Source organism: Natator depressus, chromosome 1, assembly GCF_965152275.1.
Source record: "Natator depressus isolate rNatDep1 chromosome 1, rNatDep2.hap1, whole genome shotgun sequence".
Lineage (NCBI taxonomy): Eukaryota > Metazoa > Chordata > Testudines > Cheloniidae > Natator > Natator depressus.
The window spans coordinates 48,578,030-48,604,327 of NC_134234.1; the positions used below are offsets into that span (position 1 = coordinate 48,578,030).

Consider the following 26,298-nt stretch of genomic DNA (forward strand, 5'->3'; position numbering starts at 1 on the left):
TGAAAGCCATGTACAGGTCCTGATTTTGCTTCTGAGACTTTTCCTGGATTTGCCAGGCAACGAAGATCATGTCGGTTGTCCCGCGGGATAGTCTAAAACTGCACTGAGATTCTGGCAATATTTCCTCAGCAAGGGAAGTAATCGGTTTAAGAGGATACGGGCAAGAATTTTCCCTACTTAGATAGCAAGGTAATGCCTCGATAGTTTCCATACTCCGATTTATTTCTTAAAGATTGTAACAATGTTAGCATTTCTTAAGTCTTCTGGAATCTTCTCATTATATCAGATATGAAGAAAAAGTTTGTGGAGCTTCCCTACCAGTTCTTCACCTCCAAACTTAAGCTAGTATGCCATCTGGCCCTGCTGCCTTGTTCTTAGTTTGCATAATGGCTCGTGTTACTTCTTCAAGAGTAGGGTGTCAGCAAGAGATTCTCTTTCATGTCATTGAGGTTTAGATTCGATAGTGGCATCAGAGACCATTGATTCATGGTTCAGGAGTAACTCAAAATGCTCCTTCCATCTGGCTTTGAAGGTTCGCTGTGCTTAAAATATGTTGACCCGTCTTGGGCTCAGAGTGGTGTGGGTTCATGGGAGCATGGGCCATAAATGGCCCTTATTGCCTGAAAGAAACTCCTCACGTCATGTTTATCAGCATAAAGCTCAATCTCCTAGGCCTTTTCTCACCACTACTTATTTTTGATATCATGGATTTTCCTTTGGGCTTCATCCTTGAGTTGCTGGTATGACTCTTTCTAATCCATAGGAGAGTGACTTGCCTCTGCCTCCCTTTTCTTCTTCAGAAACCAACTACAGTGGAACCTGGCTATAGTCAAATCGTTTAATATTTTAAAATCACTGTTTTATTCAAAGAACAGCCAATTCCTAATTTTTACCACACTTTATTATTACATATAATATTAATATTGGGATAGTATGCCAAGGCCCCAGTCAGGATCAATCTCTTAAACTAGACATGGTATAAACATAGTTAAACAAAGTTCCTATGTCTCTCCTGTTCTCCTGTTTTTCTTGTAACTCTGACAAAATAAAAAACGGAGAAGAGCTCATCACCTTATGATTTACAAATGTGTACTCTGAACAGTGTGAAAATCTCTTTAACTGAAGCAGTACAGAATTTAATGATCTGACTTCACTATAAAGGGTTCCACTGTGTTGCTCATATCATATATGCTTAGTTATGTTTATGGCATCAGATACATTATGCTGTAGAGTACAGCCTCAAGTTAATGAAGGTCTTCTGGGTCACCAAAAATTAACAGTTGGATTCAGACAATTAAAGATGAGAGCTCTGTAGACTGACGTCTGCAGAACATATAGCCCAGATTATCCAGAGATCTGAGGCCAGTTTATTTAACAATATGGTAATTTGGGGATGGGGAAGGGTGAGTGTAGATGTTTAACATCCATAGTTGAAGATCTGTACATGTCTGGACAAAGTTGGAAGAAGTCAGGAGTGAAAGGGTAGGTTTGACTTGTCATCAGAGGTGGTAAGGAAGACCATACGAGCCAAGATGTCGCTCAGGAAGACAATGGAGAAAGATGGATCTAGGACAGAACTGAACTGCGTGACTATCAGCAGAGAAGAGAGGGAGGAGGAAGAGAATCCACTGAAATTAATGCTGATAAAGTGGTCAGAAAGGCTGGTGGAGAGCTAGGAAAGGATAGAGTCCACAGAAGCCCAAGGAAGAGAAGGATAGTCAGCAATGTGAAAGGAAGCAAAGAAATCATGGAGTATGAGAAACAGCACACAAGTTGAAAAATATGTCATTAGTGATTTTTCATGAAGACCATTTCAGCAAAGTGGAGAGGACATAATCAGGTGTGAAAGGGAGGAAGTTGAGGCTCCAAAAAATCAACAGCCTACTCAAGGAAATGAAGGGAAGAAGAGGTGATAGAGAATGAAGTAGGATCAAGTAGAGTGTTTCTTTATGGTTGGAGATAGTCTGTTCTTTGAGAGAGAAGGAGATGGCAAGGCAGGATGGAATAGGATGGGCAAGAGCAGTCTAAAGGGTTAGGGATAAATGTTTTGGGAGACCCCACCGCTGGACACAGGAGAAAAAAAAACAGAATCAAAGGATTGTGAAGGGAGGTTGAGGATGGGGAAAGCACATAAACATTATTAAGACCATGGCCACAGGGAGACAAGTGAGCAGAAGTGAGGGAAAGAAGGTCTTCAGTGGAGAGGTGAGAGGTAGGATTGCTTTTCCAAAAAACTGCAGTGTATTCTAAGGGTTCAAAATATGGCAGATGATAACACTTGATAATTTAAACAATTGTGGGGTTGTTGTTTTTTTAAAGTTAACATGTGACTTGTCACTTCCTTGTTGCAGGTCCTGTCATTTACACACCCTATCTCATTCCATTCAGCTGAAACTTTTGAATCCCTTCTGGCTTGCCTGAAAATGGATGATGAAAAGGTGGCAGAAGCTGCATTACAAATTTTTAAAAACACAGGAAGTAAAATTGAAGAGGACTTTCCTCACATCAGATCGTGAGTTCGATTATACTGTTTGAGTACAGTTCTTTATTAAATGGAATTCTAGAAGTTAAATTTTATTCATGTGGAAGTGCTATATTTAACATCCTTTTTTTTTTTTTGAAGGACTGCATGTTACTCCAAAGAAAAGTTTGTGGCACTCAGGCTTTTAATAAGAATAGCAGTGTGGTTTAAAAACCCTTAAATGCATTAACTGATGAAAGGTAGAAGTGCAAGTAATAGGTGAAAAGCAGTGTTTCTTCGAATGATGGTCCCTATTGTATTGCACTGACTGTTTATGCATGCGCACCATGCATCCGGAGTGAGAGAATTTGAAAGCAGTAACATCCGTTAGTTCTTCGAGTGCTTGCTCATGTCGATTCTGTTCTAGGTGTGTGCGCGCCCACATGCATGGCTGTTGGAGACTTTTGCCTTAGCTGTGGTGCACTCTGGAGTGCCACGCTCATGCCACGATATGTCAGGCGCCGCCAGCCCTATGCCCTCACAGTTCCTTCTGATCGCCCGTGGTGGTCAGTCGGAGCGCCTTTCTTGCTTAGCAAGAGCTAACGGTTGTCTACCATTCTGAACTTCGTGCTTTAAGGCCGTTGTATATAGTTTGCTTTACTAGTGTTAAGTAGTTCTTAAGTAGTTAAGTGTCAGTTAGTTAGTAGTTAGGGTCCCAGCTGGACGTTGCCCCAGGCGGCGCATGCCCTAGTCTCCTGGGTTCAAGCCCTGCTCTGACTGCAGCAGGCCTATGCCTGCGAGTGACTCCCCCACAGCAGCTGCCTTAAGTGCCTGGGGGAGTCACATGCTAAGGAGAGATGCTGGATCTACAAAAACTTTCAGCCCTGCACCCAGAAGGATCGGGACATCGGCCTCAGGGTTCTCCTGATGGAGTCTGCCCTCCGCCCAGCTTTCGAGCTGTCCGGGTAGGTTGCACCAGGTGCCTCGGCCTCCATGTGCAGCGCCTCACAGGCACCTGAATTCGGGCGCCGTTTGCCATCACTGGTGCCGAAGAAGAATGGAAAGAAGCGCGCCCCGGCGCCAAGCAAGAAGGCCCAGGGGTCATCTATCAAAAGACGCAGACCTGCCCACCAGACTGCTCCAGAACTACATGATCGTGCATCCCTGTCTGGGCCGCCCAGCCCCCTTAAAGGTCCACCACTGACTCTTAGGAGCAGTAGGGGATCCGCGCTCCTGCCTGCATCTTCATCATCCCAGGCTCCCATGGCGCAGGGAGAGCACAGGTCTACCTGCTCCGATGACAACCCTGGTGCTGCAGGACGCAGCTAAGGCTCCCCAAGAGGGGAAGTCCACCATAAAGACCCCTCAGGAGACAGGAACAACGCTGCATCGTTGGTCGTCCAGGCGAGTTCCCAGATCCCCACGGCACTACTCTCTGGCACGGGGCCAACGCTCCCCTTACTATTCCCGGCATTGTTCACTTTCTCAACAATCGTCATCTAGGCATCAGTCCCAATCACCAGCATGGTGGGAATGTTCGTGGTACCAGTCCTCCCTTTCACAGTACAGTTACCATTCAGTTACGCCTGAGCAATGGTCACCGGTAGCCACGACCAGCAAACAAATGCAGGCGTAGACTGCTCCTTCCTGGTCGCTGAAAGGGGGTTCCTCCGGTACAGAGGGCCAGTTCAGCCCGTCGTCACGGTCTCATCGGCATCACTAGGCACCGGAGCCCGCTCCTTTTTCAGTGGCAGCTCAATGACTGCACAGCCAGTGGCCAGCGCAGTGACCTCATTGGAGCGGGAGGGGCATGCGGGTTGTGATGATGCCTCCTTCACAGCACTTGTCGGCGGCCGCGATGGAACATCTGGTGACGGCCCCACTGGCCCCAGACCCTGTACCAGAAGCCCGTTCAGAGGTCGGGGCGGAGGAACTTGTGGCCATCACAAAGCTCCTTTCTATGACAGTGGTCGAGACTCGAGCATCCCCACCGGCAGTTCAGTCTTCCTCTTCATCCCCAGATGAGGCAATCACGGGACCTTCTAGAGCTGGCCCGCTGGATGGCTTTAGGGAGCATCAAGCCCTTCTCTGGTGTGTGGCTGAGAACTTGGGGCTCGAGGTGCAAGATATGGTGGAGCAGGAGGACGCCCTCTTCAACCTCTCAGCTACTACGCCCACCTGGGTTGCCCTGTGTGTGTATGAGGGGGTCCTCAAGATAGCCAAGGCCTTGTGGCAGACCGCCTCCTCCATCTTGCCCATCTCGAAACGGGCTGAGAAAAAGTTGAAGTTATTGGCAAGAAGGAACAAAGAGGGTGTAGGGCCGGTGGCACCTGATATACCGCGGCATGAACGTGGCACTCCAGAGGGCACCACAGCCAGCCCTGTGGGTACTGCTAAGGCAAAAATCTCCAACGGCTATGCACGTGGGTGCGCGCACCTAGAATGGAATGGACTTGAGCAACACATCTCGAAGAGCAGCAGCTATGAAAGGTAGGTAACCGTTTTTTCACGCATGTACCATAGGCTCACCTCATGGTTTTGTCTGAGGTGATAAAGGGTAGGGCAGACCAACCATGTCTGCAATTCCTTCTCACCACCACATGGTCCAGGTCAGCGCTATAGTGTCCTCTTGCATGTGATGAACTTCTGAAAATATATAGTTGTACATAGTTTGAGTATTTTACTGTTTTTACTATTTATATAGTCCTTTTTTGTAGTTAACTAGTTTTAGGAGTAGAATTGGGACTTTGCGGGGGGGGGGGGGGGTGTTTCTGCATAAATATCCTCCCTCCCCCTTGTAGCCATGTGCTTGTACTGGACTATGCCGAAGACGCTAGGCTTTGAAATCTGTGCCTCCTGCCCACATTCCTTCTCTGTCAGCGACGAACGTTAACCTTGCCTTTGCTGCTTGGGAGAAGCCCACATTGCATCCCAGTGCAGTATCTGTCCGTCCTTCCCCAGCTGTACCTGAGAAGGCTGGGCTCTGCCTTCAGAAGCACCTCATGGAAGTTGCCACAAGACCTCATTCAGACCCATGGCCTCCTTGAATGGTATGCCTCTTGGGGACATATGTAGAGCAGCCGTGTGGAGTTCAGTACACAGTGTTGCTAAGCATTAAACCTTGGTGCAGGATGCAGTGGCAGATTCCTCCTTCAGCACACCTGTCTTCCATTTAACCATTCCAACTTCATCCTTGCACCCTCCTTCGACTGAGGTATTGCTTGTTAATCACCCTCAGTGGTATGCAATAGGGACTATCAGTTGAAAAAGAAGAGGAAGTTACTTGGCTGTAACTGGAGGTTCTTTGAGATGCATGGTGCCTATTGTATTCCACTTCCCGCTCTCCTTCCTCTTTGCTTTGTATCTGTTAGATTTGAGGTAGAGATGGAACTGGAGAGGCGGTTGGTCTGCCCATCTCTTTATCACCTCAGAAAACCACGAGGTGAGCCAAAGGTGTGCGCGCGTACCAATGGACGCTATTACTTTCAAATTCTCAGGCTATGGATACATAGTGTGCATGTCTGAAAACTAACTCCATATTACTGTACTTCAGTTACCACAGCCTGTTACCTAAGTTAATCACTTTTGTAATGCTGGAAAGATATTCTTTCATATTTAACATTTGTAGAACCAGATGAAGGACAGGGAAAAAACTGAATTTCCCAAGGAGTCCCCCAGTCATTTGTGCAAATAAGAAAGTTTCTTTTGTATAGCTATATTGTGAAAGCACATAAAGTAGTAAACTTTAAAATTTGTAAAAGATATTCACTTTTTACTTTCAGTGCTTTGCTCCCAGTTTTGCATCACAAAGCTAAAAAAGGCCCCCCTCGTCAGGCCAAGTATGCCATTCACTGCATCCATGCAATATTTTCCAGCAAAGAAACACAGTTTGCACAGATATTTGAGGTAAGAAAAAAAGGTTTTAATTATTTTTCTTTTAATCTTCATATTGCATATTCATATTTATGCCTCTGTATTTTTATTATTTTGTTAAAATAAGGAGTATAGTGGAAACTAATCTTGAAACACAAGTTATTCTATCAGTCCTTCCCCAGTATCCAAGACATAAAACTAAAGGAAATAAACTTTTTTCCTTTCTCCCTTCAGTCTCAAATGAATAGTTCTTGTTGGTGCAGTGGAGGTCATATTAAAGGGCTCCAATCTTGCTGGTTGAATAGATTCTGGTAGAGGGTCTACGCTTACCTTGTAGTGATAACAGGCTCCAGCAAGCAGTCCTTGATGGTTCAGTTTGTATTCGGAAAGGGAACAGTGTGTAAATCGTTCACTTTCCTTTGGAAGCTTGGGGTAAATGGGATTAAATGGGACTAATGGAAATTTATGCGTTCACCATCCTTTATAATTAACTTTTATAGTACCTTTCATCTTGAAGGATCTTAAATCACTATTCAAAGAAGAATCGCTTAGTCCACTACTGAAATAGTAATTTTGAGGGATGGAATGTGACATCAATTTAACAACACAGAAAAATATATCCGTTAATCTAATGAGTTCATAATTCCTGCAACGCTTTTGGGGGGTGGGAGGGGAGGGTTTAGGGGGTTGTGTATGTGTGGGAGGGAGGGAGGGAGAGAATATGTTGCTGTAGCAGGTGAAACTTTTAATTGAATTGAATTTTTAGTGTTCAATAATAAACACTTTTTTAATATAGCTAAACTGATTAGATTGGTATGATCTGAATTCGTTGCGTGTATTTATCTTTTAGCCACTGCATAAGAGCCTTGATCCAAGCAACCTTGAACATCTTATTACACCATTGGTTTCTATTGGTCATATAGCCATGCTGGCCCCAGACCAATTTGCTGCCCCTTTGAAATCCTTGGTAGCCACCTTTATTGTTAAAGATTTGCTAATGAATGACAGGGTAAGTACTTTTTTAACTATTTGTGCCGCCTTTGAGAAATTGACTTTTTTTCTTTAGTAAGATATTCAGGAAATAGAAAATTAGGATAGTTATAAAAATTAGTAGCATGTATGTTTCCACTTGTCTGTATACATCTCGAGATATTTTGGTGTTTTGGCATGTATTTTTTTAACTTGACTGGAAATTTATGCAGTAAAAGGGGGGGTAAGAGGGCTTCCCCCCCACCCCCCAGATAATGTGTAGAATACGTTTTCCTTTCATGGATCACAGCAAGTGACTGTCTAATACTTAAAAATATTAAATCCACTTGGTGAAATCCTGGCTCCATGTTAGTCAATGGGATTTTTGTGGTTGATTTCAAGCTGGGTCAGGATTTCCTCTCTTGTGCTTGGGCCAACAACTTGACACTTTAAGAAGGCTTTATTCCAATTTTGAAATAGCAGATCTTAAATGCAAGAATTTAACTTTGTTTGGCTTATACTTTAAAGCAATTGCTTTCTCTGTGGAAATAGAAAAATGAAATCGGTAAAAAAAAAAATCTTTTTCAGTATGATTAAACTGGCTGTGTCAATAGTGAATATGTGTATTAGCATTACAAAAGCCATATAGTTAACCAGTGAATGCTGCTGTTTGTCTTTAAAAGCAGACAGAAGCAAATAAGATATAGTAGTCTTTACTAATAATATAGTATCCTGTTAATAATAGTATAATAAACTAAACATAACAAGATGTAAAATTTTATTTAGCTTCCTGGGAAAAAGACAACTAAACTTTGGGTTCCAGATGAGGAAGTTTCGCCTGAAACACTTGTCAAAGTAAGTAGCTCTTAAAACTTTTTCTTGGTGTATATTTACTGGCATAATAATTGTGAATTAATAATGTCTGTATACCTAAAGATGCCCAGAATTTCTAAAGCTGCCATTAATAATTGTCATTTTTTTCTGTATGTTTCCTTCAGATCTGTCTGCCCCTGTGATCTTTCTAAAACTAAAGAAGTTTGGTTTAATAAAATAAGAATTTTGTCAGAATAGGCTTGGACTCACAACTCCTTCCTCTTGGGATTCCACAGGTCTCCTTCATGGGGCTCTGCCGTGATTCAAGTGGGCTTCCCCAGCCCACCAGTATCCAGGTTCCAGTCTTGCTCCACAAAGCATCCCTTGGTGTTTCACACTTTTTACCTTGGTTCAGGGGCCCCACATGCATCCTTCTTGAGGAAGGCCTGTGATTCAGACTGGCTTCCCTAGCTCACATGTCTCCCTTCTGGTTCTTGTTCCCATCTCATCCTATTCTGCTGACTTGATACTTCTCTGGAGTTCTGCTCTCCAGGCTGTCTGCCCTATTTCCTGTACTGGGAATCACCTAGCAGCTGGGGTTGATCATGTTAAGGAGGTAGCTACTTCATTAACACCTTGGCTCTTATTCCCCAGCTAGTCTTCTACTCCCTTGAGTACCTGTTTCCCTAAATGGGTCATGTCATAGAATAAAAGTTGACTAGCCCCAGACCCCACTACCCCTTAAAGGAGACAGACTACCCTGTTACAGAATACCATTCCAGCAATCTCATGTACCACCAGTGGTACACATACCACAATTTGGGAACCCTTGATCTGTACAATATTTATGCAGCCACCAAATTGTAAGCATTTATACACAACTCTGTAGTGCAGTACTAACTATGAGGTGGAATTATGTTATTAAGCTAAATATACATGGGTAAGACAGGCATTCCCATTGCAGATTATACCAGTGTTCCATCTAGGCCAGTATTCTGTCTCGGAAGGTGACCAGTCTGTACAAAATGCTTCAGAAGAAGATGCAAAGATTCCCAAAGTGGACATACATTTTGATGATGATATTTTAATATCTTCAGAAGTATTTTCTTTGCCATTCCTTATGTATCCTAACATTTTGGTTCGCTTTTTAGTGCCATTTTACTCCTGTGGCTTGTGTTCCTGGTTCCCTGTTTGATGATGTCAGCTCACCTAAAACCTTTAACATTTTAAGACTTCATTTTTCACAACTTTTATTATTAAGCAATGCCTCATTGTGACAGTTTACATAAGCGGGGAATTTAACCTAGTTCTCTACTATGGCAGGTTAAAATTCCATCTACCCAGCCACACTTTCTCTCAGAAATAACCTGCTATATCTTTGTCCTTTCTGTGCTTATTTATGAAATATACATGCATATGTAACCGACCGTTTCAGTGTATTGTGCTGCATCCTCTACACTAGAGGTGTCAAACATGTCTCACAGGATGTATCTGGTCTGCATGATATATTTCTGTGGCTCTTCTGATGTACTGAAATGTGTGCAAAATGTAAGCTTTTGTTTGTTTGTTTTTAAATAAGATTGGTAGGCCCCATAGCTACAGAGAGAACCTTTCAAACATGAACCAAGTGTAAACCACTGTCAGGTTTGTCAGGCAGACTGAAGCCGTGACTGGGAGAGGTGAATTCGCCTATTCCCTTTTAATCTCATTGAAGTGTAATCTCTGTAAGGGACAGTGATGACACTGCTATGCCAACATTAACTATTCCATTGCTGATGGTCATCCCATCACCTAAAATAATGGAGATAAGAGTGAAGCCCTTGAGGACTGATGAATTGCTTCATTCCCTCAAGAATTCTTGTCACACCTTCTGCTCCTTGGACTTATACACCCCAACACCTTGTAGACAATTTTCTAAGCCACTGCCTTATAGATGCTGACTGGCTCCTTAGCCTTTCTGTGAGCCTCTGAGGAGATGAGAGGGTACCACCATCTCTTCATAAGACCCCACCACCTACCAAGTAGGGATTTTAATGGGTCACTCAAGAGCTGTCAGCCAGTCCATGCAGAATCAGTTTTCCCCACCCCATTCATTGGCCACCTGGCTCATTTCATCCCAGTGTGGCAGCACATCCTATCGGACAAATGGGTCCTAGACATCATCTCAAGTGGCTACATAAACAGAGTCCTTTCTGCCCCTTCTCCAAATCACCCTTTTTCTCGACCCCTCTCAGAAAACAATTCTCAGACAAGAGCTGGATTCGCTGGTCCAGCTAGAGACAGTAGAAGCCCATACCGCTCCAACAGAGGGAGAAGGGTCTTTACTCCAAATACTTTCTAATCCCCCAAAAGAAAGGGCCTGGAGACCCATCGTGGACCTCAGACAGACGAATGTCTTCATTCGCCATTGAAGATTCAGAATGACTACCCTGGCTGCAGTAATCCCCTCTCTCAGTGAAAGTGTGGCTTGTAGTTCTTGTTTTGAGGGACACGTATTTTCATATAGACATTCACACAATATTTCCTTTACGATGGGCCCTCCACTATAGAGTGCGCTCTTCTTTGGCTTCTTGACACCCCAGAGGGTCTTTACAAAAGTGAGGGCTGTGATAAGCAGCCTACTTGCAATTACAGGGCAGCCTAATATTTCCCTACTTTGCTGCCTGTACCTTCTGATAAGACTGTCCCATGAGCAGCCAGTCTATCACCTCCTTACTTGATCTGCGTCATTCCTTGGGACTTCAGGTAAATCAAGAAGAGTCCACTTTAACCCCCACAAGAGTAATATAATGTATTGGAATGAATCAGGACTTGACTGCAGACAGGGCATACTTATCTCAGGACAGATTCCTCATGATGAGATCTAATTTCTCAACTTAGACATAGCCCCAGTGACAGTCTGATCATGCTAGCCCACGTGGCCTCTTGCACCTATATTACCCCCTTCACCTATGGGTGCCTCCAGGCATGACTGAGTAATGTGTAGCTCTGAGCACAGACTCCCTGAACAAATGGGTCTCACTTCCTCATAGCATTCTGACATCACTCACCTGCTGGGACACAAATGCCAATGTCTGCATAGGCGTTCCCTTTGTTCCAGCCCCACCCATGAAGACGCTTATGATGGATACCCCACTACTGGGATAGGGAGTGAACCTGGATGACCATTCAGCTCAGGGTTCAAGGTATCAAAATCTGGAACTGGTGCATCCAACATCTGATCACCCTTTCTGATGTGCACTTACTGGGAGAAATGAACTCCCTAGCAGCCAGCCTCGGCAGGCATTTTCACAAGGATCACAAGAGAGAGCCTCACATTTCAGTGATCCAGCACATTTTTTGACAGTGCAGATTTCCGTATTGGGATCTCTCTGCAACCCAGAAAAACAGGAAATACCTGGCCTACTGCACTTGGGACAATTCCAGAGGGGATGTTTTCATAGTGTAGTGGTCAGACCCACTGATGTATGCCTTCCCTCCTATCCCCCCTACTCCTTTGCATCCTCCAGAAGATCAAGCAGGACTAGGCAGCAGTAATTCTAATAGCACTATGGGGACTGAGGCAGTTCTGGTTCATGATGATCTTGCGGATGGCCTCTCACCCTTGCATTTACCTACAGCCATTTCTGGGTTTGGTGTTGCAAAATGGAGGTAGCACCAGCCACCCCAACCCTGTATCCATCCATCTGATGGCCTGCTTTTTGGATGGGCAACAGAGCTAGAGAAGTCTTGCTCAGAGGAGGGCCAATCTATCTTTCTCAATAGCAGGAAATCATCTACAAGAATGTGCTATACTGCCAAGTGGAAGGGGTTCTCTTTGTGGTGTCAGCAGGATTCGGGAGGAGTCTAGGATTCCTCTTATCCTGGAGTATCTACTCTCCTTGAACTCATCAGGCCTATCTGTCAGTTCACTACAGGTATATTTAACAGCTATTAATATCTTTTATCTTCCAGTTTTCAGCCACCCCACAACAATAAAGTTTCTAAAAGGCATTATCAGAACATTCCTGTTGGTATTAAAACCCAGGCCTGTGTGGGACCTGAACTCTGTGCTATCAGCACTTATAAACCTGCCATTCAAGTCCTTGGCTTCCTGCTACCTTTTAAACTTAACAGTGAAGGTATTCTTCCTAACTGTTAGTACATTGGCCAGGAGAGTGGGTGAGCTTGGGGCCCTCATAGTTCCCCCACCTTATATGATGTTTCACAGAGACAGTTTACCTGAGATTACATCCCAGGCTTATTCCCAAGGTTCCTTCCAATTTTCACTTGAACCAAACAGCCCACCTATCTGTATTTTACCAAAAACCTCACAATAGTACTGAGGACAAGAGACTCCACTCCCTTTATTTAAATTTATTTCAGTGAGAGGTATCTGTTGCTGTAGCCCAGGGGTTCTCAAACTGGAGGTTGGGACCCCTAAGGGGGTCACGAGGTTATTACATGGGGGGGGTTGCGAGCTGTCAGCCTCCACCCCAAACCCTGCTTTGCATCCAGCATTTATAATGATGTTAAATGTATAAAAACTTTTTTTTTAATTTATAAGGGCGGGGTCGCACTCAGGGGCTTGCTGTGTGAAAGGGCTTACCAGAACAAAAGTTTGAGAACCACTGGTGTAGCCCCTTAGAAAGCATGTAAGAGAGCTGCAGGAGGAGGTGTCTCATCTGCAGATGTAACAGGAGCATAAGGACTTCATTGACAGGATCCACATGGAGACATCCAAGATGGAGTATGCTAGCGAGCTACAGATGACTACAGGAGCACCAGGGGAAAGAGGAGAACTGGCTGCTCTGTGGGGAGGAGGCTGGCTGCTTGTGGTCTCCGACAGTAGACATGATATCCCAGGAGGTGTGCTGTCTGCCTAGAGCCCAAATTGAAGATGTTATAGAAAGGATGCTGAGGCTCATCTTGACAGGTTTCAGAGTAGCAGCCGTGTTAGTCTGTATCTGCAAAAAGAAAAGGAGTACTTGTGGCACCTTAGAGACTAACAAATATATTTATTTATTTATTTATTCATCTGTCCCTCTGATCGCTGTCCCATGCTGTTCACCCACATGGGTGCTGATTATACTGCCATGTATGACCCTCAGCAGATCAGCAGGACTACAGGGCTCTGGGAGTGAGGGTGAAGGATTTGGGAGCAAAGGTGGCAGTCCAGTCATAGAATCATAGAATATCAGGGTTGGAAGGGACCTCAGGAGGTCATCTAGTCCAACCCCCTGCTCAAAGCAGGACCAATCCCCAATTAAATCATCCCAGCCAGGGCTTTGTCAAGCCTGACCTTAAAAATTTCTAAGGAAGGAGATTCTACCACCTCCCTAGGTAATGCATTCCAGTGTTTCACCACCCTCCTAGTGAAAAAGTTTTTCCTAATATCCAACCTAAACCTCCCCCACTGCAACTTGAGACCATTATTCCTTGTCCTGTCCTCTTCTACCACAGAGAATAGTCTAGAACCATCCTCTCTCAGGTAGTTGAAAGCAGCTATCAAATCCCCCCTCATTCTTCTCTTCTGCAGACTAAACAATCCCAGTTCCCTCAGTCCATCCTCCTGGTTGAGGGTAAGGGCCAGTTCAGGGACACATGCATCCTGGAGATAAATGCATGGCTGCACAGATGTTGCCTACAGAAGGGCTTTGGCTTCTTTGACCATGGGGTCCTGTTCTGAACAGGACGACTCCTGGGAAGAGATGGGGTCCATCTGACCAAGAAGGGGAAGAATATCTTCACACACTGACTCACCAACCTAGGGATGAGGGCTTTAAACTAGGTTCAAAGGGGGCAGGTGACAAAATCCCACAGGTAGGTATAAAAAAAAGTGATTTTAACAGAGGGCTAAATATGTAGTGAGGGAGGAAAACGGAAAATTATAGTGACGTCATCGGAGCAGCAAGAGGGACAATAGTGTGGGAATCTGCTCAACATCTTAGATCTCTATGCACAAATAAGATATTAATTCTGCTCTTCATATGCATAAAAACAAAATAAATGATGATTGGATTATTTATAGTGGTTGTCCTGTGAGTTCCAAAGTTTAATAGTAATACTTTTATCATGTATTTCAAAATAAATATTATGTGGTGTCACAGGACAGCGGATGTGAATGTTTGTGGTGGAAGGCTTGATTAGCCATGTTCTGTAGCAGATGTTTACTTACAATAGTAAATGTTGTATAATTTTGTTATTGTACCTTTCAATGAAAAATTGCTTTATTTCGTGAAAACTAGTAAGGTTTATTTACATTTCAGAAATTTTAGGAACTATGCATGTTGCAATGATGATGAATGCATGTGTCACATGCTTGTGAGGAATATGTTCTCTACCTAATTAAAGCATTTGAGAAGATTATATTGCTAAATGATTAGGCTACTATAGAGATTATTTCAAAATTTTGTTTGCAGAGTGCAATTAACATACTACTTGTGAACATTTCTTTCAGATCCAGGCCATGAAGATGATGGTTCGATGGTTGCTAGGAATGAAGAATAACCACAGTAAATCAGGAACCTCTACTCTGAGATTGCTAACAACAATATTGCACAGTGATGGAGACTTGACAGAACAGGGAAAAATTAGGTATGCCATCGGCAATTAAGTGCAACCATCTATTTGGACAGTACAATTGCTCAACAGTTTCAGTAACTTAGAAGGGGCAATGCGCACTGTATGGAGAAGAATTTAAGGGCATTTAGGATGTATCGATATATGTTATACTTTATATTCCCAGATAAAAAGTCCAAAGAACTTCAAAGTTATTTTGTTACTATAAATATAATGCAAAATCATAGTAAAAAGTTATGCTTTTTCCTCTACTTTTTCTCTCATCCTTCCACTCTGAACTACTTTTCATACTGAAAGGAAAAATTGCACAATTTCTCCTTTTTCTCCTTCTAAACTGACTTTAAACAAAAAAATTTTTAAAAATCTTACCTTGTGGTGCACTTTATGGCTAGTTGAAGGCACTCTGCCTTTTAGGAAGGGAGATAAGGATGAAGGGGAAGAGGGAAATAAGTAAAGAAGATTGGTTTTTAACAATTTGTTTCATCTGGCTGTTAGCCCATTTGCTTTGACTGCTAATGTTTATTTTTGTGTAAACTTCTTAATCTTCCTTCAAGTATAAGTGAGGAGCCGAGTTCACCATCATTGTTCTTGGCAAACGTTGAAAATTCTGTTTACAGAAACCAATGGGGAGAAGAGAGGGATTACAGTAGTCAGAATAAAGAGATAGCCATGTTTGGTATATAGTCAAATGACTGTACAATCATTATGCAAATCAAACACCAAACCAGTCCTGAGGGTAGGGAATTGCAAAATAGAGCATTTTGTAGTTATGCATTAACTTTATAGTCACTGCACTCAAGTTGAGAATTCCATTTCAGTATAACTTGTAAATAATCATAACACTCTTAAATTTAAATACTATCACAAGACCCATAAATAGAAGTCAGTCCGTGAAGGAATTAAGTAGTAATAATTCTTCTTCGAGTAGTGTTCCTGCGTGCTCCACTTTAGGCATATGTGCGTTCCTGCGCTTCTGATCGGAAATCTTTGTAGCAGTGTCCATTCGGCCCCCACATGCACGCTCATGTCCTCGTGCTCTGCCTTGAGGGGAGAAACACACTCAGTTCCTTTTCAGCCGCCCCTGGCTAGAGATGGAGTGATTAGCAGTCCGTTCACAGATACTTTACTTATTCAGAAATGTGGTGCTCTCTGGTTTTTAGTGCTTTTATTCTTTTCTTAGGGCATGCCTACACTACAAATTTAAGTAGACTTAAGTCGACAAACAGCCACCACAGTAATTACTGTGGTTTTCCATGTCCCCACTACCCTCCTTCTGTCTGTGCCTTCACCAGGAGCGCTTGCATTGACTTAACAGGGGCAATGTTGGGGGCTGAGAGCCCGGGCTCTCACTCAGCCACAATCCCCCTCCCGGGAGCCCAGCTGCCACCCAGCATATTCAGTCTCCTTGGTATCAAAAGCGTGTAAACACAGTACTCACAGATTGGGTGGGACCTCTGCAGTAGACACCTTTGGTAAGCCTGAGGACCCTGTGGGCCCAGGCACCAAAGCAGCAGTACTGCTGGTCAGGGACAGGGACTTAGACTGTACCACCTCTGGGCAGACAGCTCTGCTACAGAAGCCCCCGGCACAGGCAACTGCAAGGCAGCCATCATCAGACCGCTTGCTGCGGCCAAGGCCTCCAGTCCCTTTGGCACCAGCAACTCAACACCAACAACCACTGATGGTAGATATTACTGTGGCACCACAGGAGTTTAGATTCTCTAAGGACCTTATGGTACCTGAGGTACCAGAGTCTCCTCTACTTGGTACCACAGCCCTGGTACTGAGCAAATCTCGGGCCGAAGGCTTACCACCAGCACTGAGCTGTGCACCTCCAGTTTCCATGTCAGCTCCACCACTTTTCAGTGGAGATTTGGACAGTGACCAGGAGGAGGTTCTCTTTCATCACTCCTTCTACTTCTTGCTACCATGACCATCCATGGGCTCAGCCTCCCATGCCTTTCCCAGTGGCCCTACTGGATCCATGGGTGGCCTCTAGGCATCATGCCTTCCCGGGTGTCTGGTGTCACGCACTGAGAGACTCTGAGGCATTCTACCACAACCACCGCATCTAGAGCGTCAGAACCTCCTGAGGAGATCCTGGAGGAGCAGGAAGTGGGACTTGAGGAGGATGTTACACCACATTCTAACATCTCTTCCTCCCCTCCAGAAGAGATGTTTATGCCCCCTTCGTTATCTGTGGCAGACAATTTTAAGCTCTTCCAAGACCTTATGAAGAGGGTGGCAAATACCAGTAGAGGCGGTAACACAGTCACCATAAGCTGCTAGATATTTTACATACATCCTCCTCCTCGAGGATAGCCCTCCCTATCAGCAAGGCCCTTTTGGATGCAGCTAGCTCATATGGCAAATGTCAGCATTGGCCACACGGACATGTAAAAGGGCTGATAAAAAGTACTATGTGTGTACACACCCACATACACCCCCAGAACATGGAATTTCTTTTCTCCCACCCTCTGCCTAATTGCACTGTGATTAACGCAGTGAACTTCTGTGGCCGCTAACATCATTCCAAATCCACCTCTTATGATTGGGATTGAAAGCGCCTTGACTTATTTGGGAGGCAGGCCTACTCTTCTGCTACTTTGCAATTCATAATTGCAAACTACCAGGCCCTAGCAGCAAGATATGACAATATGAAGCATGCTAAATTCAATGCCTTTATTGATAATCTAGTGAAGTCACAATGAGAACAATTCCAAGCCATTATCAACGAGGGGTAGTCGGTGGCCAAAACAATGCTCCAGACAGCACTGGACTGCTGTATCAGCCACATCAACGACAGTCGTGATGTGATGAGCTTTGTGGTTGCATATTTCAGGTTTCCTGAAGGAGGTTCAGGTGACTGTCTAAGACCTCCCCTTACTCACAAACTGTGTACACCACAGTTCCCACCACAACACTATTATGAACCACAGAGAAAAAGCTCCAAGTTTCAGAGGTGCAAACCATCAGGCCCTCAATCCTCAGCATCGCAATCTTCCACCTCAAAAAATCAGTTTTGATGCCTTGGTCAAGACCCCAGGAGATCACTCCCTTCAACAACAGCTGCCACTTTCCAACCCCTTGCATCCCTTTGGATGCTGCATTACTCTGTTCTTCCCCTACTGGGAACACACAACATCCAGCAGATGGGTTTTGGAAATGATCTCCCGTGGGTATTTGGTCCATTTCACCTCTTTCCTTTCCCCCAACCTCCCTTCCCTGTCCCTCTTTAGGGACCCTTCTCAAAAGAGACTGTTACAACAGGAGACAGATCACCTCCTCTGTCTAGGAGCCATAGAACCACTTCATCTCTGGGGAAAAGGGTTTCACTCTCAATATTTTCTGATCCCCAGGAAAAGGGGAGGTGGGAGACCCATACAGGACCTCGAAGCATTGAACAAATACATCAAGGCTCAAAAATTCAGTGTGGTCGCATAAGTAGCATCCCTGTTCCGTCTTTGGAATGGGAGATTGGTTCTCGGCCCTCACTCTCCAGGGCACGTATTTCCATATATCAGTCCTGCTGTCCCACAGATGATTCCTCCCATTTACTCCGGGTCAGGACCATTACAAGTTCAGAGTACTCCCTTTTGGCTTCTCATTGTCTCCCACAGTATTCTCCAAGGTCCTCTCCGTAATGCTGTCCCACCTACATACTCAGGATCATCATCTGCCCATACTTAGACAACTGTCTCTTCAGGGCCTGCTCCTTTGAAAAAGCTCTACGGGCCACCTATGGAACTATGGACCTATTTATGAAACTGGGTCTACAAATCAATGTCCAAAAATCGCCCCTAACTTCAATACAATGCTTGGAATTTGTAGGGGCCCATCTCTATTCACTGCAAGCAAGGGCGCTCCTTCCACAGCACAGATTTCACAGCCTGACAGTGCTTTTAGGGACAATGCAAACCAGCTCTCAAACATCGACCAGACATTGCCTCCAGTTTCTGGGGCACATGGCGGCTGGCATGTTCGTAATATCTCATGCCAGACTTCACATGAGGTGCCTGTAGATGTGGTTCACCTCGGTTTTTCAAGCCAAACAAAGACTGTTTAAACAAACCTCTCTCTATGCCTTCTAGGGTCAAACACTCCCTGGATTGGTGGAAAGACCCAGCAGACATTTGCACAGGGCTCCCATTTACGCCATTCCCCCTTTCCCCCGATACTTCTCACTATGGATATATCCCTCATAGAGTGCCCATCTCAACAACCTCATGATTCACAGCAAATGGTCACCCGCGGAGGCAACTCTCCACATCAACCCCCTTGAACTCAGAGCGGTCAGGAATGCTTGTGCTTGCTTTCTTCCACTGATCAGAGGTACACACATGAAGGTCATGACAGACAACATTGCATGCATGTACTGCATAAATCATCCAGTGGGATGCCAGATCATCCGCCCTCTGCGCAAAAGCACTAAAACCATGGAACTGGTGCATTTCCCACAATTTTGTAATATCAGCGGCCTATCTACCGGGAGTGGAGAACACAACAGCAGACTGTCTCAGTTGCAAGTTCTCACATGACCACAAGTGGGAAATGAGCCCAACTGTATTTCACAGCATATTCTGTCAATGAGGGACACTGATGATAGGTTTCTTTGACACTTACCTGAACAAGAAATGCCCATGTTACTGCTCCAGGACAGACTTTGGACAGCACTTGTTAGGGGATGCTCTCCTTCTTCCACGGGATGAGGGCTTTCTATACGGCTTCGCCCGTTCCCTCTGCTCTTGAAGGTCCTTTTAAAAATAAAAAGAGAAAAAGCAAACGACATACTGATTGCTTTCACCTGGTCAAGACAGACATGGTATTCATACCTGTCACGGCTGGCAGTGTGTCCACAAATCCCTCTTCAACTCAGTCCTTACCTTCTGTTGCAGAACAAAGTACGCACTCTCCATCTAAACCTATGGATACTCCGGCTCAAAGCCTGGCTCCTTCATGGTTCCAACACACACAGAGCTCCTGTTCTAGGATGTACAGGAAGTGTTTATAAACAGTAGGAAATCGGCTCCCTGTCGTAATTACCTAGAAAACTGGACCAGGTTTCAAGTTAGGTGCAATTCCAGGCAAATTACCCTGGCATCTGTTACTCTCCCTGCTGTATTAGACTATATACGGACTCTCAATAAGTCAGGGCTCTCTCTCAGTTCACTCAAAGTAAACCTGGCGGCCCTAGTGACTTTCCATCAACAAACAGAGGGATACTCGGTTTTCTCACACCTCATACAAAGAGGTTCCTGAAGGGCATAGCAAACCTCTTTCCCCAACCCATATATCCCATCTCAACATGGGACCTGAACTTAGTTTTTAAGAGCCTGACTGGACTGGTCTTTGAACTTATGGCCACCCATTCACTCACAAACTGGTCAATGAAGACCACATTTCTAGTTGCCCTCACCTCGGCAAGGAGAATAGGGGAGATAACGGTGCTTGTGGGCGCACTCCCCTATTAGTCTTCTTTCACAAAAAGGTTACTCTCAGGCCACACCCAAAGGTCATGTCCAAAGTGACCTCATCTTTTCACATAAATCAACCGATTCACCTCCCGACATTTTATGTTAAGCCTCACCACAATAACAGAGAGGCCATACTTCACATGCTAGATGTTAAGAGAGCTGTGGCCTTCTACCTGGACAGGACAAAGGCTTTTAGGAAATCTCCTAGGTTCTTTCTTTCTATTGCAAATAGGTCTAAAGGCACAGTAATATCAGCCCAGCGGCTCTCCAGATGGGTCTCGAACTGTATCAGACACGGCTATCAGGTTCACAGTATCCATCCAGAATATGCATACACTCTGCGACTGAAGTCGGTTTCCTCCTCAGTCACCTTCCTCAAGAATGTCCCTATCTTGGAAAGAGAATCTCCCATCCACCATAAATAAGATTTCTATCCCCCCTCTTCTCACTTATACACCTATACCGCCCCACTTCTTTACAGACAGGATAGGGAAAATGGGCCTTGCAGCATGCTCTGAAAGTCGCGAAGTCCAGACTTTGTCATATGTAGGTATGAACTGGGTTCCAGTCAGAGCACCACATGGAAAACACTTGGCACAGCCATCTCCCATTTAAACCATGGGGCAGTTGGCTGAAGAAACTTGGTAGACTGCAACTGCTTAGATATTTCTCTCAGAGATAGTTTCTTTGGATAGTTGGCTGCAGTGCTTTATTTTTTTTAGCTTCCAGGTAAATCTTCTACATAGCAACTATACTCCTTTATGCATACAATGTTAGCACGTGTACAGATGACATTTTTGGCTTATTCACCTTGATGATAATACCCTTTAAATTTAAATATTTCTTTAGAAAAGCTTGAGACTAAATTGAAATAGGCTAAACTAAAACAATTTAAGTTAAAGCTGCCACACCACGCTGTTCTTATTTTGATCTAAAGAAAGCATGAAATGTAAAAATACAGTATTGCTTAAGTATTTGTGAAAAGAGCACTAGGATATTGCAGTACCACAGGACACCAGCTGCTGCAAATAGCTGTTAAGAATACTGATACTAGGGCAAGAATCTATTTGAAGAGTAATTCAGTGGGGCTGGAGATCTGACTGGCAGTAGGTCCCAAAAGCCACCCCTCATAAAACTGCATGTTGGAAATAAGAATATTGAAGGCCATGCCATCCACATTGATCTAGAATGAAAGCCTACAGAAAAATGAAACTAGCAGGGGAAAACCAACAGTTGGATGAAAGAAAAATATATCATTCATTCGGTGGCTGCTAGTGCTTTATAGATTCAGGCATAATGCTGCCTCCGGGCTCCAGCTTGATACCCAATATTGCGAAAGAGTTTGTTTTGTTCAGAGGAATCCTTTAGCTCCATGTGACTTGGAAGAAGTTGAGAGGGTTAGACGACTTTCATTTACACGCTGTGCATTCAGAAGAGGATTTCTTTTTGACATACTTAAACATTAGTCTGTGGAATGAGAGAAAATGTCAGTTCACACTGAAGTTTATAAGCCATTGATTTTTACAAGTGCTTTCAAGACATGTCTTTAGATTATGTACAACAGAGAACTTCACAAAATTAAGACTGAGTACTCCAGTACCACAACTTATCTACCCATTTGGTCTCACTTTGCTGCAGTTTCAAATATATGGCTTATATCAGAGCCCCTTTCTTAAATCCTCATATTTCTGTTCACAATGCCTTCTCCTGTATAATACCCCATGTGTGATTGCTGTTAGCCTCATCCCCATGGCCCTTCCCCCTGTTACCCCCCCACCACCACCACCACCACCACCACACATTCTTAACTCATTTGCTTATTACAACCACTTGTGGCTTGTTTTAATTCAGATTGTGAACTCTTAAGGGCTGGGACTGTCTCTTATCATGTGTTTGTATAATCTCTAACACAGTTGGGCCCTGATCTTATTCTGGCTTCTGTGCACTGCTGATTAAGTTTATATAGATTGGGTCAATACCAATTTGCAAAGATAAGATGAGGAAACTATTTGATACTATTATGATCTCTTTGTCAATATAGTATCACCCAATGTACCAAAAATCCAACCATATTTGGAAAATAGCAAATGCCTACTTAGAGGAGCATGTAAACCAATTACTGGTACTCCTAAAATATTGAGAGATAATTGTTTTGACTCACCAGATCCCTTTATCTGGCTTCATAGGAGAAAGAATGCTTTAGCCCTTATACTGAGATTTCATTAGCCCTAGTATATATACGAGGACATGATGCATATTGTCCTACATCCGTGAGTACATAGGCATTATGATAAGGCAAACTGCAACCATTTCCTCATGTGAAACTCTTTGAGGAAATCAGAAAGGACATTAATTCCCTTGGGGAAAATGTGCCCAAGTGTATAGGTGTACCCTAAGTAGGCTGTGATTATGCTGTCCTGAATCTGGAAACTAATCCCTTTCATACAGCAAATAACACAAGGTTAGCAGAGGTACTATGTAAACTTCTCATGGAATCTCTACCCATCTAGAAGTATTAATTTACAAGGTTCTAATTTTACTTTTCAGTTACTTACATAATTATTTTGCATACAGAAAGCAAAGGCCATGCAAATTCCTCCCTGTTCCACCTGAGCCATTTTTCAGCGTGATGGGAGAAAAATTGTTTCAAACTTGAGGGATGTGATTCCATGACACAGATAATTAAATAATTTTGCACTAATTTAACCCATCTACCTCTGTGCTTGTTTTTCAGTAAACCCGATATGTCTCGTCTGAGGCTGGCTGCTGCTAGTGCTGTTGTGAAGCTGGCACAGGAACCTTGTTACCATGAAATCATCACATTAGAACAATACCAGCTGTGTGCATTAGCCGTTAATGTAAGGAAATGGGGTGGAGGGAAGAGAGAGGAGTGTATGTGTGCTTGTCTGAATCAGCTAATATGTATGCTAATAATCTAAGGCTTCAGATCACTAAGAATATTAATTTGAAGAGTCATTCTCAATATTCAGATTGCAATTCTAACTTGTTCTCAATTTTAAATTTGTTTCTTATGATCCTGAAAATTCAGGGTTTTTTATATGTTGAAATGATGAATATTATGAGGAACTAAAAGTAATAAAGGAGTGTGGTCTAATAGTAAGAGCAGTGGAACGAGCATTACAAAATTGATATTCATTGCAACTAAAAGATTTTTCTAGTATCTATTTGCCATACTTCAGCTAGATAACAAATTTATTTTAATGCTGAAGTAGCAATGTAAGAGAGATACTCTGGGGTATGGTGATTTTTAGAGAGATCTTTGGTTCTTATGAGCCATGCAAAGTTCACTTTGTGATACTGACTTGTTTTGTGGTCTGCAGAAAAAAGCTCTCATCCTGCAGACCTTAAGGGTATGTCTACATTGCAATTAAACAACTGCTGCTGGCCTGTGTCAGCTGATTCGGGCTACGGGGCTGTTTAATTGCAGTGTAGACGTTTAGTCTCGGGCTAGAGAGTATGACTTCTCAACTCTACCTCCCCTGCTTTTAGTTTTCTAGTATTTATTCAGTGCTGTATATGTTCATGGCTCTTCAGAGTTAAAGTGTACAGCTCTCTGCCTCCAGGAGTTTAAAGTCTGAATTGGACATAATATGGCATTCCAGGAGCTGCATGAGTGGCACCGGACCCTGCTCTCTGGCTGGAGCTCTGGAGCAGGGCAAGCCCCAGACCCCACTCCCCAGCAGGAGCTCGAGGGCTGGATTAAAATGGCTGGTGGACCAGATCTGGCCCGAGGGGCCATAGTTTGCCCACCCCTGACCTATTGGGAGGTAGGTGGTGAATGATGTAGGATTTTAAAAGCAAGGAAAAGGAGGTGATACACAATGAAATGAGGATCAAACCAACAACCAGGGTTTTTGATAGTTGGGGACAATGAGTATCTAGAAGACTGGAGGAACTTTAGTCAAGGAGGAAGATGATTAAGGCATGGACAAATTTTGGCTACTGGCACTGGAAGGAAGGGGGAAACATGAGATAAGCCATCCTGGTGCATCAAGTCCAGTGTCCTGTTTTCAACACTGTCTTGAGGACTTTAAAATGTGTAGAGGACAAAGTGACAGGCTTTGGTTACATACCAGACCACAGGGAAAAGAAGAGAGTCAAAAACAACCGTATCACTTGGTTTTGGCTATACTGAGCCTGAGAGAGTGGCATGCCATCCAAGATAATATATATGAGAGAGACTGAGAGAGGTATGAGAGACTGAACAGCAGATGGGCCTGCAGTTGAGATATATGTTTGAGTCCTTAGCACAGAGTTAATATTTAAAATCTACTAAAGCACTAAAAGGAAAGTAGCAATGGCACTAATTGGAATGAGAACAAACAGAAAATACACAACTAAGGACCTTACGAAAGTTTAATACATTAATTTTTAAAAAATAGAACAAAAAACCAAGTTGTGTATAAAACAAGAATACATGATCTTCATTGCTATAAAACTTGTTCAGGAAAGGGATTTGGCCGACCTTTTTGGTTAGATATGCTGTGGCATGGCCCCAGTCAGCGCTCCAGCCGGGGAGCAGGGTTGGGGGCCTCTCCACATGGCTCCCGGGAGCAGCGGCATGGCCCTGCTCCAATGTGTAGGGGCAGACAGGGAGCTCCGTGCTGCATGCTGCCCCGCCCAAAGCACCACCCTCGCAGCTCCCATTGGCTGGGAACTGCGGCCAATGGGAGCCGCAGGGGCAGCATCTGCGGATGGGGCAGTGTGCAGAGCCGCCTGGCCTTGGCTTCACGTAGGAGCCGGAAACGGGTCATGGTTGCTGTTTCTGGAAGCCACTTGAGGTAAGCGCTGCCCGGAGCCTGCACCCCGAGCGTCCCCACCCTTTTCCACAGCCCCGATGCCCCTCCACATCCCTCGGTCCCAGACTGCAGCACCTTCCTACACCCCAAACTCCCCAGCCCCACCCCAGAGCCTGCACCCCGCCCCAGCTTGGAGCCCCGTCCTGCAGACTGAACTTCTCTCCCGCACCCTGAACTCCTCTTTTCTGGCTTTACCCCAGAGCCCGCATCCCCAAAAGAGCCCTCACTCTCTCCTTACCCCAGAGCCCTCAACCCCAATTTTGTGAGCATTCATGGTATGCCATACAATTTCTATTCCCAGATGTGGCCCTCAGGCCAAAAAGTTTGCCCACCCCTGCGATAGGCCTTCTGCATTCTTTCCTCACCAATTCCACTCTCTCACTGGTTCCAGCCTTCATGTCACCTTTATTTTTCTCACATTCCCACGTCTGTGCCTGCTATGCATCTTCCCCTGTGCATAGAATCGTTCTGCAAACTTGTTAACCAAGTCACATTCCTTGCTGTTTTCAGATTTGTCCTAAAAACTCAATTCTTCTACTTTTCCTACAAGATGCGAGTTTAAAAAAGGGGGTGGGATTTAAAAGTTAATGGAACCATCAAAATTCATAAATGCCTTACTCAGTAACCACAATCTTACTTTTGTGATTCTTGTCCCTTCTATCACTTTGCCTCCCCTGCTTTTTTGTCTGTTCACGACCTTCTCGTATAGTGTCCTATAGAGTGTAAGCTCTTTCGAGGCAGGACTGTGGCTTCATTTTTTTCCCTTAGGCTTCTAATCTACTTCTGAGGTTTGAAAATAATAAATAAACCCCACACTTTACCTTGCCATTTTCCTCCACCCTCTTTGGCACTTCCTGCTTTCCTTCCCTTCCCAGCGCATCTAACAGCAATTTTTTTTGATTGATGGTCCCTATGTGAATTCCACTGTGGGTGCACATGCGCTCCACATGCCAGAAACTGGAAGATTCTTGTTGGTAGTTTGTTGATCCATGCCTGCACCACTCATGCTCCAAACTGAAAGTAGAAGGGGTGGCCTACACCAACTGCTTCTTCAGTTCCTTTCTACGGAATTATAGAATATCAGGGTTGGAAGGGACCTCAGGAGGTCATCTAGTCCAACCCCCTGCTCAAAGCAGGACCAATCCCCAACAGCCCATAGTCTGAGGTGGAACCTCTTCAGTATCGGCAGTGTTTGCTAGCTTCTTCTGTGTTGAACAGTAAATATTTCTAAACAGATTTTAGATAGTTTTTATAGTTAAATAAGCATAGTTTTTAGTAAATAGGGTCTTGGGGTTCTCCCCCGATGTGCCCCTGGCCAGCCTCGTAT

The 26,298-nt window shown here is 44.2% G+C and overlaps 1 protein-coding gene across 3 annotated transcripts in view; it reads left to right on the top strand.

The window, feature by feature from the left end:
* Nucleotides 1–26,298, top strand: part of PDS5B (PDS5 cohesin associated factor B) — a 265,363-nt gene that overhangs the window by 184,545 nt on the left and 54,520 nt on the right. For all 3 annotated transcript variants that reach the window (XM_074959450.1, XM_074959431.1, XM_074959440.1), the window contains exons 19-24: nucleotides 2,352–2,512; nucleotides 6,244–6,367; nucleotides 7,185–7,343; nucleotides 8,090–8,158; nucleotides 14,556–14,692; nucleotides 22,886–23,009. In XM_074959450.1, the coding sequence (XP_074815551.1) occupies nucleotides 2,352–2,512; nucleotides 6,244–6,367; nucleotides 7,185–7,343; nucleotides 8,090–8,158; nucleotides 14,556–14,692; nucleotides 22,886–23,009 (774 nt within the window). The remainder of the gene's footprint in view (nucleotides 1–2,351; nucleotides 2,513–6,243; nucleotides 6,368–7,184; nucleotides 7,344–8,089; nucleotides 8,159–14,555; nucleotides 14,693–22,885; nucleotides 23,010–26,298) is intronic.